The sequence below is a fragment of the Adiantum capillus-veneris genome, chromosome 18, assembly GCF_014529385.1.
Source record: "Adiantum capillus-veneris isolate H3 chromosome 18, ASM1452938v2, whole genome shotgun sequence".
Lineage (NCBI taxonomy): Eukaryota > Viridiplantae > Streptophyta > Polypodiopsida > Polypodiales > Pteridaceae > Adiantum > Adiantum capillus-veneris.
This window is the reverse complement of record NC_140948.1, coordinates 10,976,374-10,995,023: the sequence shown is the minus strand read 5'-3', so window position 1 is coordinate 10,995,023 and position 18,650 is coordinate 10,976,374. Positions and strand designations below refer to the sequence as shown.

General features: G+C 38.4%; 2 protein-coding genes across 2 annotated transcripts; both read right to left on the bottom strand.

Annotated features, from left to right (window-relative positions):
* Nucleotides 1-398: 398 nt before the first annotated feature.
* Nucleotides 399-764, bottom strand: LOC147435225 (uncharacterized). Its single transcript, XM_086488241.1, has one exon. The coding sequence runs from the start codon at nucleotides 762-764 to the stop codon at nucleotides 399-401; it is 366 nt and encodes a 121-aa protein (XP_086344367.1).
* Nucleotides 765-5,970: 5,206 nt separating this feature from the next.
* Nucleotides 5,971-6,423, bottom strand: LOC147435224 (uncharacterized). The gene has a single exon (XM_086487930.1). The coding sequence runs from the start codon at nucleotides 6,421-6,423 to the stop codon at nucleotides 5,971-5,973; it is 453 nt and encodes a 150-aa protein (XP_086344056.1).
* Between the last annotated feature and the right edge of the window lie 12,227 nt (nucleotides 6,424-18,650).

The following is an 18,650-nucleotide window of genomic DNA, read 5'->3' as shown; positions in this document are numbered from 1 at the left end:
GAGATGGTGGCGATTGACATTCATATTATAGTTTCAAGAATTCAATTACATCAATTATGTATGATTCAGGAGAAGTACTCATATATATTTCTAAATATTGGGTTGCCTTCTCACATCTCCAATTATCCTAAGGTTTTCTAAGGTTAACAATATACTCCTTCTACCCATGGCAAAGCCCGGTGGTTGATTTTTTCAAAATCTGACCTAATACCCACAATCCCTAATCAAAACCTGCACAAAATCTGTCAATTGCCTTTTTTCAAAATGTTTTTTGGTTGTTCTTTTTTTTAAAGAAAAGGTAAGTCAAAGCTTTCTTGTATCCACTAAAGTGCCTGGAACTAAATCCAAGTTTCGGAGTATACAAAAAAAATTAACTCCCTTGACGCAGAAGCACAACATCAAACAGTTGGTTGGACCACTCCTTGGTCCACTTCTTTCTCATTCCCATGTTCTAAAGTCTTCTCACCCTCTGATCCTTTCATCTCCACATCAATTGTCTTCCTCTCTTTAATTTCCATACACTCCCCCTTATCAATTTTTCCACATGGTAACACTAATTGATCCTCTATATTCATCAACACCTCTGGTATGTTCATTTCTTCAACAACACTCCCTGTTTCTGAGTTCTGAAAAACTTTTCTCTGATTAGCAACTTCCTGACTTACTGGAGTCTGATGCACTGTATCAGAAAATCTCACAACAGGAGTATGAAAACTTAAGATGTCATGTTCTTCCTTCTTGCTCTGCAATTCTGCCAACTGCATCCTCAACTCTATATTTTCTTTTCCAGCTTCTCCACTTTCTTATCCAACTGCTCATTTTCCCCGACTATGTCATAGTCTACATCAGAGATAATTTCCTCTCTCCATTCCTAAAATGGCTTAACAATCATTCCTTCCAGTTGTTCTTTCAATACCTGCCATACATTTCTACCTATCTAAATCAATTGTTCCTGCAACACATCCACTTTAGCATCAGTAAGTAAAACCCCCTGAACATCCAAACCCTCATTTTGAAGAAATTATTTCTCCATCTATTCCAATGGTTTGGTTCTTTTCTTTAACACTTCACTCTCAGTCACTAACACTATTTTCCTTCCCCAATTCTTCCAGTTTTTTATTAATAAATTTCATGGCTTCAGTTCACCAACTATCAAACACATGTACTGATTTCTTTACAATCAAAGACTTCTTCTTTTCCTCTTTTAGCTTCTTATAATATTCTATTATCTCATTTTCATGATCAGCTTCCAATTGCTATATTTGCTTCTCCCACTTTTTTGATTTCTAAGCATCTAACAACTCCACATGTAGCTTATGAACCAAAATTAGCTTGAGCCATTACATGACTTCCCAACTTCATAATGCAATCCATAGCCATGCTAGATGTAAAGCTGGACTCTGAAATATCCTCTTTCTTCTTCTTTTCTCTCCTCAATTTTTTTGCTCAAAACTTCCTTTTCAACCTCCTAGCCACTCCTACAATAGTTGGAGTAACCTTCTTGTCATCTTCAAACAGTTGTTTCTTCTTGCTTGAAAACTTGACCCCCAACTTTGGAATTCGTGCAAAACTTGTAGTCAAGGATGAGCTGAACACATCCTCTTCCTTAGCTATTATCTGCTGCATCTTCTATCTTTTTTTAACCACAGTATCAGCACTCCCCTGAATCATTTTAGAAAATGTTTCCTTGAAAGTTTCCTTCATAATCTTACCTACTTCAAGATCTGATTCCTGTTGTTCCTTTGCTGGATCCACAATTTGCAATGGCATTGGAGCCAAGCTGATTGAAAACAATGCTTGAGGATAGGGTCCAATTATGCACCTATTTGCTGACTTCCTTTTATCTTTGAATTCAATATCAACCATTAACTTCTCAAATAGGTAACCTGCCCAATTAACAAGAAACCCCCTCTCAGCTCTCTAAGAGGACCATAGGCCTCCTTGGACATGTAGTCAAACTTAATGAGCAAGCACATCCTTTCCAAACACCACCTCAATTGTGCTCTTCTAAACACTTTAGTGCCTTTCAAGTGATAATAATACCTGCTTGTTCTTGGAGCTCCAAACTCCTTCTATATTTTAGCATCGAAAATTGTATCCACTTTGTAAGTGCTGAGCCTAAGTCAAAATGCAATAGACACCAGGGACTCTGATATTTGCAAATCATTTAGTGTCCTACCCCTAGTGCTTCTCACATACTCTAGTTGAGCATTTGCATTCACATTACAACACCAATTATCCTAGGGAAGATTAGCAAACTCCCAAAGTCCAATCAACTTCAGTCGTACCCAATTTTCCTCTTGTGTCAGATCCAAGTCATGCTCAAACTCAAACTAAGGCTCCTCCCCTTCTACTCTTGTACTCCTATTCATCTCTTCCATAAGCTTCTCCTCTTGCTCCTCAGTCAAATTTCATATGTCCGATTTGAGCCATTGCGCTCACTACTGCTAATAACCAAGGTGATACTCTTCTACTGGGCACTCGCATACTCCCCTCAACTAACTCGGACTCTATGTGTGCCACCTGTGCACGTAGAGCATTAAGGTTCTCAAGCTGTGTAGAATGCATTTTTCTTCTCTCTCACTCAAGTTGACAGGAATACTCAGAATCTTTCGTACTCTTCTCTCCCACTCTCTTAGTTAAGTACTTTTCATGCATGCAAAACAGGGCCACGTCAATCCACTTCATACTAGGAGAATAGTGGGTTCTCGCTTTTTATGCATTCCCTCCTTAAAACACAGTTTATTAAATGACTTAGCCCCATCATATCTTTGATTTTTACATCCCTTTAAGTGAGTTAGGTCATTGATACTCAACCCAACACTTTTCCTTATTTTTAGCACTCTAAATATAATAATCTGAATTTCCACTTCCATGATACCACTCATTTTAGTTTGATCTCTAAACTGATTTGTCAATCTCCTTTGATCTGAACAATTCCTTCTACCTTGATATCCACTCCACTTTGACCTCAAGTTTTTTCACTTTCTGGTTCCTTGCTTACCTCTTACATACCATGTTACACCACTACACAATTGGAACAAACCACCTCTTTTTGCTTAGGTGCAATATCAGGAATAGGAGGTCTTCCCAAAAACTTTTTTAGTTTGAAACCATTGAAAAGATTTTGAACCTTTGTACCATAAAAATCTTCCAATCTGAATGTCCCTTGACCTAGATCCTCAATAATTTTGAAAGGACCAATGTCTCTTAATTTCAAATTTCCTGGATGTGGCCGTAATCTTGAGTTGTAAAGCATAACCCAATCATTTACCTGAAAATTTTTGAATTGAATGTTCGTGTTCACCCAAGCTTGTCTCCTCCTCTCTGAATCACTTCAACAATGTAAGCACTAATTGTTATTATCCTCTTCCAGCTGTAACAAATATCTTTGTCTATGCTAAATTGATTCCTCTGGTGATAACCTATTCCACACTGCAATTCTCAAAGTGGGAACTACAAACTCCATAGGTACCACTGCTTCTAAACCATATACCAATCTGAAAGATGTCACTCCTATTGTTACCTTATAAGTTGTCCTGAAAGACCACAAACATGAACTTTGTATCCCAATCAGCCCTATTTTCTAAAACTATCTTCTTCAAAATTATGACCCAACACCTTATTGGAACTCTCTACCTGACCATTAGCTTGAGGATGGTAAGTGGATGATTTCTTATGCAAAATCATATGTGTTTGAGTTATTTCCTTAATAACATGATTCAGAAAATGACCACCTTGATCATTGAGTAACTCAATAGGGCACCCAAATCTAGTCATTATGTTCTTATACAAAAACTTAGCCACTGAATTTGTTGCATTGTCCTTTAATGCTAGAGCTTCCACCCACTTGGTGCAGTAGTCAGTAGCCACCAAGATGTACCTATTTCCTATATTCTTTTTTCTTGGTTTGAATTTTCCAACAAAGTACAAACCCAATCTTGAAATGGTTCTAGAGGTAACACAGGATTAAAAGGCATCCTATCCGAGTTAGAAGGCTTACCCTCTCTCCGACACAATAAACATTCTTTTGCATAAGTATGAGCATCCTTCAATATTGTTGGCCACCACAACCCTACCTGAAGAATCTTCCTACCTGTTATTTCTCCTGAAAAGTGTCCACCTGCATTCCCATAATGTGCTTCTTACAACACCACTATTTGTTCTTGGAACACACCTTCTGATAATTTGATCTATGCCTTTTCTATATAGTGCTCCTTCTATCACTAAAAATGTCTTACTTCTTAAAGAAAACTTCCTTCTCTGATTTGTTGTAAAAGAATCAGGCATCAGTCCATCCGTCAAAAAGGTCAACATCTGATCATACCAAGAATCTAAAATCAATCCTTTCACATCAAACAATTCTGCATCAGGTAACTCATCTTGGATTCCCATTAGGGGTTCACATGTCTCTACTCTACTCAAAAAATCAGCTATTTCATTTTCCTTTTTGGGTGTATGAACAATAACAAAATCAAACTCTTGAAGCAGTAACATCCACCTTGCCAATCCACCATGCAAACGGGATTTTTGAATCAAATAGAGAAATGCCTGACGATCCACATGAAAAATAATCATGTTCCCCAACAAATAGTGTCTAAATTTCTTTAGAGAATATATCATCCCTAAAGCTTCCCTTTCAGTGACACTGTAATTTCTTTATGTTGATGTCATCAACCTACTGGCATAGAAAATTGGTTTATACCATCCTTTTACTGACTGTGGCATAAGTAGTACTCCTATTGCAATATCAGATGCATCCACAAATACATGAAATGGTAATTTCCAATCAGGAAGTTGAAGAATCGGTGCCACCACCAACATTTTCTTCAAAATCTGAAAGGCTCTTTCCTGAGCAAGACCCCAAACATAAGCAACATCTTTCTTTGCCAAGTGACTCAATGGTGCACTAATACCAGACAGATACCTTAAATGTCTAGCATGAAACTTCACATGTCCTACAACCTTCTCAACTACTTCAAATTGTCAGGAATTGGAACCTTCTGAACTGCCTCAATCTTCTTTGGATCAATAGCTAAACCTTCTTTAGAAATTATGTATTCTACCGGTGTTCCCTATGTGATAGCAATAGTTGACTTGAAAGGATTCAAAGACAACCTAAATTGTCTGCATCTCTCCAAACACCTCCAAAGGTGCTCCAAATGCTCTGACTTCTTTCCAAACACACTAAAGTCATCCAAAAAAACCCTCATAAATGATGTAAGATAGGGATAAAACACCTCTCCTGTTGTATTTAAAAAAGATGAAGGTCCATTCTTCAACCCAAAACTCATCATTGTATACACAAAGGCTCCCCACTCTGTTATAAAAGCAGTCTTATATTGATCCTCTAGTGCCATGCTAAGTTGATTATGCCCTGAAAACCCATCCAAAAAGCTATACATATCATTTCCAACAACTAAATCCAACAATATATCAGTTAATGGAAATAGAAAAGGATCTAATACAATGCTACATTCAAATTCCTATAATTAACACATACATCAATTTCCCATTGTTTTTTGGCACTACCACAATGGATGATAGCCATGTTGCTTCATGAATAGGTTTAATAAACCTAACCTATAGTAACTTTTCCAATTCCTGATTTACTTGATTTGCATAATTTGGATTCATCCTATATCTCTACTGTATAATAGGAACTGCATCCTCTTTGAGATTGATCTTATGTTGAGAAAACTTAGGATCTATACCCTTCATATATGAGTAGTACAAAGCAAAAACATCCTTAAACTCCATCAATAACTTCCTCAATGACTTCACAAATTCTCCCTCCAATTTCTTCCCTATCCTGACCATTTGTGGTTCCTCTTCAGTCCCTAAATTTAGTTCCTGAAGTCCCTCTTCTGATATTCTAGCTGACTTTGACATCTACTCCTCAAACCTCTGTTTTGCTTCCACAGTGGTTTCAGCTCCTTCCATTTCCTTTTTTATTTCTTCCTCGATCAATTACTTCTTTTCCAAAACTAAAAATTCACCCTTAGCGATCACTGTTCCTGGCAACACTTGATCTGATTCCCCTTCTGAGATGATTGTCTTCAGTCCCAATATTTTTATCGCATCGATATCAAATACAAGTTCCATAGAAGAATTTGCTAACAAAAACTCCTCTTCTTCCAAGTCTTCCACTTTAGTTGCCAAACTAATAGCTTGTGCCCATAATGGTATATTTAACTGTTGTAGCCTGACTTCCCTGGTCATAGGAAATCTGACCTTCTTCTTACCCTGTTTAATTCTCACATCATTGGATCCCCAATTTGATTTCAACTTTGTTTTCCTAAACCAAGGTCTACCTAGAAGCATAGGATATGAATCATTGTCAAACTCTATCTTTAAAACCACAAGATTAACCCTAATTTTTAGTGATGCTATCACAATCTCCTGATCCTTCAATATCCCCATTGGTTGTTGTAATCTACTCTAATTAGCCATCTTGATCTGAAATGGAGCAAGTGCCAACTTAGGAGCTCCTAGCTTGTAATACACAGATGTTGGTAAAATATTTACTTCTAATCCCCCATCAAGAAGGACTTCTTGAAATATTCTTTCTGCAAACCCAACCTGAATAGTTGGTACTTTAAAATTGACCTCATCTGGTGGAATTTCCTGAGCTCCAATGTCAGTTGTCTCCTACTCCTCATTAACCTATGCTCCTTGTCCCATGTATTTTTGAAACAGGGGTTCTCTGAAATTAGGCACAAATTTCTCTAGTGGAATTTTCACATATGTCTGCATCTCCTCCTCTAAGCTATTGTTGATGGGATTCCTTTCTACCACTGGAACTTCAGATTTTGAACTCCATCCACCTTCCTGTTGCTTCTCAACTTCCTCCATAAATGGAGGTAATTCGTGTAATTTATTAGTCACTACCTTTCTGACTTCTTGTTGATCTTTCCATGGAATAAGACCTTTCTTCTTAGACCTTGTCACAACGATAGCAGGAAATGTGATCCCTTGGTCTTCCACATCTTCAATAATAATGCAATTGGAACAATCACATTCAACACTTGACCCCCGTCAGAGATGAGTGCTTTACCTTTCTCCTAACATTTCTTCAAGTGCTATCTTGAACTAATTACAGGTAACTGATCCATGTCAATTAAGGACTACATTGCTCTACGTGAATGATTTAGAGGAAGTTCCAGGTTTCCCTTGTAAGTTCTTGATTTAGAGGAAGTTCCAGGTTTCCCTTGTAAGTTCTTGAATGGCTTCCCATATCTTACTATAGGCATGCCTCTTTCTTCTCTTTACACCATAACTCACAATAAGGTCCAACCTTGTGGCCTTCCTTGGTGCAATAATTACATTTCATGAGGGCTGGATTATATGCAAGCCCTTGATCCTGCGAGGATGGTCTTGGCATGGGTCTATTAACTCTGAAATTCCCCCTGCCTTAATTAACAGGGTATCCTGAGTTGCCTAATCCACATCTGTCATAATAACTAATATCTAATTCTCCTAAATGATTTTCTTATGTTAAACTGATCATTTAATATGGAAAAGTACCAGAGAGAAAAAGATAGAATATTGGTTAGGCTGGCAGACCGATCATAGTAGGGATCCAAAGGAGGGAAAATAGGGATCCAAAGGGGGGACCATCTGCAAAAGAGCAATGTGCAAAAATGGGCTTCAAAGACCTTAAGGTTCAGCCCATTAAGACTTCCAAAATGCTAAGGTTCCAAATTCAAAGGTAATGTTCAATGGTCAAACTCTAGGTAAAATTGGATGCTTATGTGAAGACCGTAAAGTCTTCACATATCCCTAGATAGGAGGGGGTGAGCCCTTTTTGTAGGGGATGAGAGAGAAACACACACACACACACACTCTAGAAAGCTCCCCTTACACAAAGGGAATAGGTGACACATGTCAGCTCCCTAGCCCAGTTGCCCCCAAGGTGCATTCAAATCCTATTGGATGGCCATAGAGGTGGACCAATGAGAATTAGGCTAGAATAAACCTAGTTTAATTCATTTAAAAACACTTGATAAAAGAACCAATAGAAATTAATCTCTCTAGAAGACTATTGGATAGTCTCCCAAGGGGTCCAATGAGCATTCAGCAGCCCAATGGCTTGCCTGATTCCTATTGGCCAAAAGACTAAGAGGTCCAATGAGAGTTTAATTGCATTATTTAATTACCTAAATCTCTCACAAAAGGGAAAAGAGGGGCATATGTCACAAGGCTATCACTTATGCTTCTTAATTATCATTGGCTAAGTTTTAGAGGGTCCAATCATGATGCCAGCATGAGTAAAAATTAAGAGGGGTCGACCAAGAGAGAGAGAGAGAGAGAGAGAGAGAGAGAGAGAGAGAGAGAGAGAGAGAGAGAGAGAGAGAGAGAGAGGGGGGGGGGGGGGGGCTGATTTTGGAAGGCATTATCACACAGACACTCAAGCTCATGTGTGAAGTAAAGAAGACTCTCTCTCCTTCTCAAGCTTTAATGGAAATCTCATCATCTACTCCAAGCTTGTGAGAAGGAGGCGTACACCAACAACTCTTGGCTTTGTGATGAAAATCCAACCAAGAGCCAAGCTCCAATGCATGCTCATCTCCTCTACCATGCTAATTACTAAGCTATGCTAAGCTATTATGAGTGATTATGTGAGGAGATATACTTCTTTCTCGTAATAATACTCCTTCTTTCTCTCGATCTACTCTCATACCCCGCTAGCTCTCACCATCTTTGAAGGTGTATGAGGTCAATCACACAAGATTAGAGAGGGATTAACCACTAATTACGTAAGATCTAGCTAATCAAAGCATCATTGGTAATCATAAGAAGCATGAGCGAGGCATAGTCAAAGACAATTAAGCATTGATTAGTGTTAACCAAGTTACATGAGCAAGGAGAAGCTCAAGGACTCCATAGCCACACACCTCAAGAGCTCTCACCAAAGAGTGCTTTCAACAAATGAGCTTGAAAACCCTCATTTCTTTTACACACTACCTTATATACCTAGGGTAAAAATATGTAATGTTTGGGTGCCCAAGGACTTTAAAGCTCCACGACTTAATGAATCTACTACCTAGACACGCTAACTGACCTATTCTTTACACCTTGGAACTCCCATTGAGCCCGTAATACATTAAAATATTACAATGTCTTGAAATAAATCAGGAATTTACAATACATTACCATTTTGAAAAAACGTGAAAAATGTGTAACTCCAATCTTTACTGCTTCTTCATGTTGATCTTCGATGTGCATTCGTACGTCTTCTGTCTTTAGCAACTCTTGTTAACTAACGTTGAATCAATTAACATTTTCCGATTTTAGTGCCCATCCTCGGGCACTGTTGAAAAGTGTCCGTGGAGGCAAGGGAAGGTTTTTGATGGGGTGATCATCTTCATTTGTCGTTGAATTTTTTGATGAGGTTCTATTTGCTGCAGCATCTTGATTAGTCCGAATATGTTTGATGTGAGAGATGATATTTCATTTGTCCATTGTAATAGCATAATGAGGAGGCTTTTGTTTTTTTATGAAAAGTATGTACAAAGGAACTAGAATGATGAGGTTCTAAATTAAGGTCTAATACCTGGATGACCAAAGGAAAAAAACCCAGTGGGAAAAAAGTGTATTTGGGATATGCGCATTATTGGAGTACTTATTAGCATTGGAAATATTAATAAAGTGCTCAAAGGATTAAATAGATATAGAATTGAACAATGTGATATCCGTGGAAGGTTACTGGGCCGACGCCAATTTGCCAAGGTCAGCACCAATCGATGGGGAGTGTTGGGCAGTCACCAAGCCTCCTATTCTCTCGGTACTGACTCCACTATCGCATGTATTGATTTTAACCCCAAGGTCAACACCAAGCGATGGGGAGCGTTGGGCAGTCCCCAAGATTCCTATTCACCCAGTATTGACTCAATTGCATTTTTGTAATCACGTCACTATGATCTTCATCGTCGATTATACCAAGGTTGGCACCAAGCAATAGGGAGCATTGGGCAATCCCCAAGCTACCTATTTGCTCAGTATTGACTCCACTAAATTTTGTCTTTCTGTTGTCGGTTATTATGCCCCAAGGTCTTTGCCGTCGACTGTAATGGCTTTAACACCCAGGTCAACACCAAGCGATAGGGAGCGTTGGGCAATCCCCAAGCTTCCTATTTGCTCAGTAGTGACCCCATTGCATGACTTGTTGGTTAGCATGACATTGGTTTGCCTGTTGTAGCCCACTCAAGGTGCATAGGTGAAAGCAAAAAAGAGTGTCTAATGTATATGTCCAATGATGGGACATCCTATTTATGCATACACAGAAATGTATGGAAGACAATATGCTGTGCAAGAAGGATTTTGAGGGGTTCTTTAGAAAGATGGTGTAGCTATAAAAATATATGACATGGCTTTGCAAGTTGGAACCCCTTTAAGAATGGTTTTTGTTGATGAGGATATGTACTCTCATCTTATTGTGCACTGTGCGTGAGTGTTGGACTCTACGACACTCCACCAATTGTAAGTTAATAGACTTCAACTCTTATGCTCATCTCATCCATCATGAGTGACATGACTTAATATGCTCAACTCTTCCAGCTTGAGTGTAAGCCTAGTAACTACGACTCTTAGCACAGAGTTTAATATGACTTGAAGCTTTGTCACTAATGCTTTGCTCATTTTATGGCTCAGCAGCCCGACTCTGACTATGACAAAGAGTGTTTTTTACACCCTAGCAACTTGACTTTTTACATTCTTGTGCTTACTACAAACATTTCTTCAGGTAAAAGTAATCTTGAATGCTCAAAAAGAGGATTAGTGAAGGACCAAGTTGCCATTGAAGGTTTCTTTTTCCATACCTGTTTTATCATCTTTGAATCTGCATTCATGTTGGTTGGGCCATTCTTCTTTGTTCTGTGAAGACTCCATTGTTTGTTTGATTCTCCAATTGGGCATGTTGATAGGAGTCTTTGATGTTGTTATAGGCCTCTGTTCACTGTCGGTATTTGGCTTTTGACTAGGAGCATTGGAAGATTTAGAAATCCAAATCTCTTGATAACCTTTGTATCTCCTTTTTTGACTTTGCTTAGCTCTAGGTCTCATTGAATTATTGAGATCTTCATGCAAGTTTGATGTAGTTGTAGTTGGCTTATGGTTGATTGGTAGCCAAATCTTTGTGTACCTTGTGTAAAATCCTTGTCCGAGAGGAACATTCTTTGAGATCCGTCTTTGTTATGTATCCTCTTGAGAATTATGGTAGACTTTAGTATCTTTCAATGTTGTTCTATAGTATACCTACTTAGGTATCCTAGAATATTTTCGAGGTTGATACCTTGTTGGCCTCTTTCTTGAGAGGGACTTGAAGTTACTTCATATGCCCTAACCTGTGGTTTTGGCACCCATATCTGTCTTTTACCTTTATAGTACTCGTATTCTTTTAAGCTCCATCGTGATGTTATCCATCCCATGTGTTTGTCTTTCTGTGTTGATTTCCTATCTTTAATCCAAACCGGATTATTGACTTTGACTAAACTTCTTGGAACAAACACTTGCTTAACTTTCCTTTGCTTTCTTGAGTACTTTGGCTCAAATATCTTTGCTTTTCTAGGTCTCTCCTTAGAGGTTTTAGTTGGGTCAGCAATTGACTTGAAGTTTTGAAATCCTGACTTGCTAGAAGTATCTGATCCACGAGGGTTCTTTGATGTAGAGGCATATGCTATCACATCTTATGTGCTAATCGGTGGAAGTTCCACTTTAGCTTTACCTTTGTCTGCAAGATTTGTCTTTGATTCTTGTGACTTTTGCAACTCTGAATTTAGCATTAACAGTACCTGTAATGTTGCTTTCTACCTCTTGAAAAAGAGAGTATTAGCATTTTATCTCCTTTGTAGTCCTTGTGTTGGTCTAACCAATGATGTCCAAGGATGACATATGCAAGCATTTCCTTTGAAGGCTTCACCTGAAACTTTACCTGCTCTTCATGATTTTGGATGTTAAGGGTAGCAACCATTTCTTTTTTACCTATATGCAAACCTAGCATTGTTTTGCTATCATGTTTGCATGGAGTAATCTCTAGAATTCTCTGAATGTTGTCTGCAACCATATTACACTTTGCTTCTTTATCTAGTAGAGCATTGCATCTGACACTTGCTCCTTTTGTACTGCTGAGAACTATAGCTATTCTTATTGTTGGTTCTATTGAAGATCTTTGTCCTACTTTTTCCATGGTCTCATCTTGATCTAATTGTGTCTCTATGGAGGGTGACTTGAAACTCTGTTTTCCAATCTGACTTTCTGTAGCTAATTTACTTGGCAATGAGTGCTTAATCTTTGGACTTCCTATTGCTTCCTGGTTGTCTGCAACCTTGTTCTTCTTAACTTCTTGCTTTGGTGGCATCCTCTGCTCAATAGCTTTCATGGTTGTTCTTTGTTATGCTTGATATGGACTTGCTATTGCCTGATTTGATTCAAGCTCTTCTGAAGTTCTGTTTGATGGAGATGAATCATCTCCAATAAGATCTTCCATTTGAATTGTGCTTGAGGACTTGCTGTCATCTGCAGGTGACCAGTCTGGTCTCCATTCTTTGTTATCTTTGAAGACTGCATCCTGTTTACATTCTATATCTTTGACATCTTTTGAGCCATTGGCATTCCCATTATGATGTTTTCTGGCATATCTTTTGATGTGATCACGTGGAATTGAGCTATGATGATTTGTGAACTAAATTCAATGGTGATGGAGATGATTCCCCAGCATTCTGCTTGTTTGTTTCCAGATATTCTCACAAATTCAAGAGCATCTTCCAGTTGTAGTTGGCCACATTTTTTCCAGGTGCGAAAAGACATGAGGTTCTTGTCTAACTAAAAATCTAGCTTTACTTCTCTCGACAGCTTTTCTTCGTTTTCACCATGATGTTGCACTTGATCTTCTCAGGATTTCTTTCTGTAGTGATTGATTTTGTTGTGGCAGTGTCCTTTGGTTGAGATTTATCTGCATTTTCTTTGCTTTGAACACCTCCTTCAATTGATGTTGACTCCATTGGCTGTAATATTGCACCTTTTGGTTGCAATCTATCCCATGGGTCTCCTATGATATGAGCTTCTGTGGTTTCAGGACCCAAGGCATCATAGATGCTAGACTCTTGTCTATATCTACGACTGTTTTGGTCAAAGTATATGCTCATTGGGTTACAACATCGAAGCTTGATTTCCGATAGAGGAGAGTTTGGCTTTGAATAGATTTTTGGGTTTACTCGGGTGATATCCTTCAGTTCTAGAGAGGATGGGCTGCTATAATAGATTCTTTCCTCTAAAATGAACCATCCTTTATGATCTATCACTGGACGCACTTCTATGAGTTGGTATGTGGGCCGTTCAAACACTTGTTGATCCTTTTTGTACAATTTTCCTTTTTGGTCTACATAGTGTGCATATGAATTATGTGTACCATACAAAGCTAACATCATTCTGTCTAATGTGTCCCTTAGACTCGTGAATGATTGCACACTTGTGGTAGTGGATACAAAATCATTTGCAAACCTAACAGTATTTTCAACATTCGGTGATATCTGGACACCTTGACCAAATTCATGCAGGAATTTGTTGTTCAAAGAATCAATTTTAAGCTTTTCAGGTGCCTGTGCATCTTTATGCTAATTTTAAACTTGCAGTGCTTTTATTGGTGCTTCTAATGGTAATGTTGAATCATCTGATTGCATTAAAAGTGACGAGTTAGATGCACTTACATCGAGATTCGTATTTCCAATTTTCTTTGTACCTTGCTTGGCAGTTGATGTATCCTTGTTGGTTGGATTTCTTGGACAATCTTTAGAAAAATGTCCGCCTTTTTGTCCACAATCTGAGCAATACTCCATGACTGGTGGTATTTCAATTGGCTCTGTCATGTCAAGCTCTAGCTGAGAGGTTTCTTCTTCTATGCTTGTCAAGTTGTCGGCATTTTCTTTTAAAACACTGAGCATCAAGCTATAGACTGCTCCATCTTGTCAAGTTTTTGGCATTTTCTTTTAAAACACTGAGCATCAAGCTATAGACTGCTCCATTTTCTTTGTACCGTCTTTGGCTTGGTTCTCTAATTAAATTGGCTTCAATTGGCTGATCTATTGGATCTTGCAATTCTAGCTCTTGATAATAGATCTGACCACTGTAATCCATGTACAATGACCCTGATTTCATATGCACCAGCTGTATGTTTTGCTGACAATCTCACTTTTTCGTTCAAGTTTGTCTGGCCTGCAAAAAGCAGGCAAGCGTAACCAGTAAAGTTTCGAGGGTGACGGAAGATTTTTCGATTAAAAAAACCTTGTGCAGATTTCTAGATAAACACTTGGGTTGATTTTTTGCACTTCATCTTTGAGTTTCAATACCTAGCTCCACTAAAGTGTGTGAACGTCTTGGAGTTATCTGAATCTGGCTTTACTCTGATCGATAGGATATTGGCTCCTGTGCTGCTTTTAATGCTCATAAGATACCTATGTACAAAAATTTATCCCCATTGTAGCCATATAGCTGTAAAATCTGCTCTATTGCAGTTGTGCATGTGTTGCCACTGCTACTAGATTGCTCTATTGTACTTGAATTCTTGGCTCGATTTGAGTCCATGTTGGCTCAATCTACAAAAACTGTCTCCTAACAGATTTTGGTGTTGATTAGCAGAATTTCTCCTGCTCAGTTTTGATAAAACTGCTTGTCCCAAAGCACTTCTGCAGTTGACTGCTCTTCATACTCACAAGAGGTGATTAACTCTAGCTCGACTGTGTCAAAATTAATCTAGGCCCTGAATAGCCTAATTAGCTATCCACCGTGATTTGTGCTCCTATTCGTCTGACTCGATAATAATTTTCAATGCAATCACTCACACTTGCCAATTTCTAGCATGCCAAATTTTGAAGTTTGCCTGTCCCTCAAACGGTTTTCAGTTGGTCGTTTGCTCGCTTTTTCGGCTGTTCTATTTCGCTTTGCACGATGTAATTTTCTTGGCTTTGGTTTTTTTTACTTGCTCGCTTTTGCACGAATTTTTCCTGGCTGTATTGTTCTCGATTTTTGCTCACTTTGCGGTGCACTTCTTGGCTTTGCTTTTTTGCTATTTCTGCCTTTTTCGGGCTCTTTTTGGCTTTTTTTGGTTCTTCTGATGACTTTCTTTTTATTTTTCTTAATTTTTTGTAAAATTTTGAATTTTCTAATTTTTCTGATTTTTGATGATTTTTTTTTGGAAAGTTTTGATTTTCAAGAGGTTTTCTATGAATTTTTTGAACTTTTTCTTATCAGTTTATGATTTTGATGGATTTTTTATGAGTTTTTATGAATTTTTTATCTTTTTTTTGGGAATTATCTGTGTTTTTTTTTTGGGTTTTTGTGAAGTTTTTATTTTTTTATGAGTTTTTTGGTGAGCTTTTTATTATTATTATTTTTTGTTAATTTTATGTTTTACTACTTTTTTGAAATTTTTAATCTCTTTTCTTTCAAAAAATACTGGATTTTTTAATTGTTTTTATGTTTTTTGATTGTTTTTGTAAATTTTTATTTTTGATTTTTTTAATGAATAAACTAAATTAAATTTAAAAAATTTAATAAATAAAATTACCTTGACTTACCTGGTTCGTGGCTGGTGGGTTGTTGACGTTGACCTACAGCGCGCTGAAGGCGAGCTATCAACACAATCAACAGGTACCAACGCACGTGTGTGTGTGTGTGTGTGTGTGTGTGTGTGTGTGTGTGTGTGTGTGTGTGTGTGTGTGTGTGTGTGTGTGTGTGTGTGTGTGTGTGTGTGTGTGTGTGTGTGTGTGTGTTTGCGCGCGCGCGTGGGAGACAGCGGGAGAGAGAGAGAGTGGAATAGGGGCTGCCAGCGCCGTTTCGCCAGCTCGCAGCAAAAGGAGAGAGAGAGAGAGAGAGAGAGAGAGAGAGAGAGAGAGAGAGAGAGAGAGAGAGAGAGAGAGAGAGAGAGAGAGAGAGAGAGAGAGAGAGAGAGAGAGAGAGTGGGTGTGTGCGAGTTGGGATGCGCCGAAAGGCTGAGGGCTACAGAATGAGACAAGGGGGAGAGAGAGAGTATGTGATAGTGTGCGCGGATGGGGCAGTTGCCCTGGGGGCTACACGATAGAAGAGGGGAGGGGTTTGTGTGTGTGTGTGTGTGTGTGTGTGTGTGTGTGTGTGTGTGTGTGTGTGTGTGTGTATTGAAAACGGCAAAGAAGGGAGGGGGAGAGAGAGAGAGAGGAGAGAGAGAGAGAGAGAGAGAGAGAGGTTCACGCTAGAGAGAGAGAGAGGGAGAGAAGAGAGAGAGTGAGAGGGAGAGGTGAGAGATTATAAATCATCGCGCTTTTAGTGAGAGAGTGAGGGGAAGAGAGAGAGTGTTGATGAGTGGACTTTTGGCAGGGGGAGGAGAGAGAGTAAGAGAAGAGAGATAGTGAGAGTGGGTGTGGGGTGGGTTCACACGAAGAGGGAAGAAGAAGAAGAGAATTTTAATGTCGCCAAAAACTATCACAAAAGACCGTAAAGATCTAGTCCGTAAAGATCTAGTCCGTAAAGATCTAGTCGAAGGTTTTATGCACCGCAAGCCAAGGCGGGGAAATACAGGCATCGAAGCTCAAGAATTGCTTCTTCTTCTTTTTTTTTTTCCAAACAGCCAAAAATGCCAAAATTAGACCGAAAATCACCAGAAAACATAGAAAATCATCTGAAAATCTAAAAAATTACTAGAAAAATCCAAAAAAGTTTCGAAATCTTGAAAATCATCGGCAATCTTAATCAAATATCTTTGACACGCATAACCCCCCCAAATTAAGCAGTTTTTACCAAAAATGTGATTTACGACAAAATCAACAACCCGACCTTCGAAAATAGCAAAATGCTCAAAACTCGACCAAGGAGGTCACAAATGCGCTCAATGATGGCGTAAACATGCATTCAAAACAGCTCGTAAAGATCACAAAATATCCATAAATTCGCCCACAAAACAGCTCGTAAAGATTGCAAGATATCAAATTTGTACAGAATTAAGCAAAAATTAATGTATAAATTAACAAAAAATTATAAAAATTATCCAAAAAATACCTCTCCACATATAGGGGATTAGTGCAGCCAAACAAGATCACAAAAAGCACATCAATTCAATTGCCAAATAATATGATCAAAAAATCCAAACTAAGCAATTAGCGGCAAAGTTTAACACATTTGAAGTGTGTAAATCCCTGTTTTGAGCTCAAAAACGCAGCAATTAACCATTACACACATCAAATATGCAATCAAAAATTAAATTAATCATGCACATTAAGCACTTTTTAAGCACACACACACACACTAATAATTGGTAGTTTTTACCAATCTTTAGGTACGCACACAAAAGGGTTTATCTTGTCAAAATTGCAATGTGATTTCACAAATCTCTAGTTGGGCATGACCACAACACAAATCAATAATCATAATTGAAAAATCATTAAGCACGCATTGATTTTTAGGTACACAATCAAAGGCAAAATAGTGTACACACACCTAAAATTAGGAATACACACACTCAATTAGAATGCACACACACTTGATTTTAGTGCACACACACTTGCAATTGACCATTCAAGCATGCAATTAGATCAATTAGGCACACAATTAGCAACGCACATTCACCAATTAGCAATTGAACTTCTCAAATTCATAAGCCACCAAATCTGAAAAATTTCGGCATTACGATGGCATGAGAACGAACAATCCGAAAATTTTCATAGCATCATAGCATCAACATTACATTGCAACAACATGGCATTGACATTACATTGCATCATGGTGGAGTCTCTACACAATTCTACACATATTTAGATTCTAGGGAGGTTGAGAATACCACCTTGATTACCTTTCCAATGAAGATCGATTGAACGGTTAAAAGATCCAATCCTTCGTAGCAAATTAGTGTGTAAGTTATCAAAATTAGTGAAATTATCAAGGGGTTAGTGTGAAATTAGAGTGTGTAAATACACAATTGGCAAGATACGGTGAAAAATTAGGGAATTATGAACACATTGCTTCATGCACACATCCAAAATTTAGAAACCATAAACGCACAAGTGAAATTAGTAGTGAAATTAGTGAGGAAACACATCCGACTATGCCACAATTAAACTAGCGTAGGCCATCGTCCTCGGCAACGGTGCCAAATATTGGGGGTCCCATTGTTGCATAGCTCCAATGACGAACAAAATTATCAATCTGAAGGGATGAGCTACCCGGCTAGGGCATAGAAACACTGACACAATTAGTGAGCTAATCATGGCAACACAAATGGTTGACTCTATGAGGTGAGCTTCTTGGCCTATGGAGGAGCTAAGCCACAATGGTTGGCCATCTCCACATCCACTTCCCTTCACCTCCAATCAACCCAATCACACACACTAATGATTGCAAGACGGAACACAACACTAATCCTATCATGCAATACACTAATCGCAAGCACACACACATAGATCTATCGAGAACCACACTCCAATCAAACCTACATGCACACACAAGAAAGAGAGGGCAATCACACAATATTAGAGAGGGATTAACCACTAAATAGTTAAGATCTAACTAATCAAAGCATCATAAGCAATCATAAGAAGCATGAGAGAGGCATACTGAAAGAGAATTAAGCATTGATTAGTGTTAACCAAGTTACATGAACCAGGAGAAGCTCAAGGACTCCATAGCCA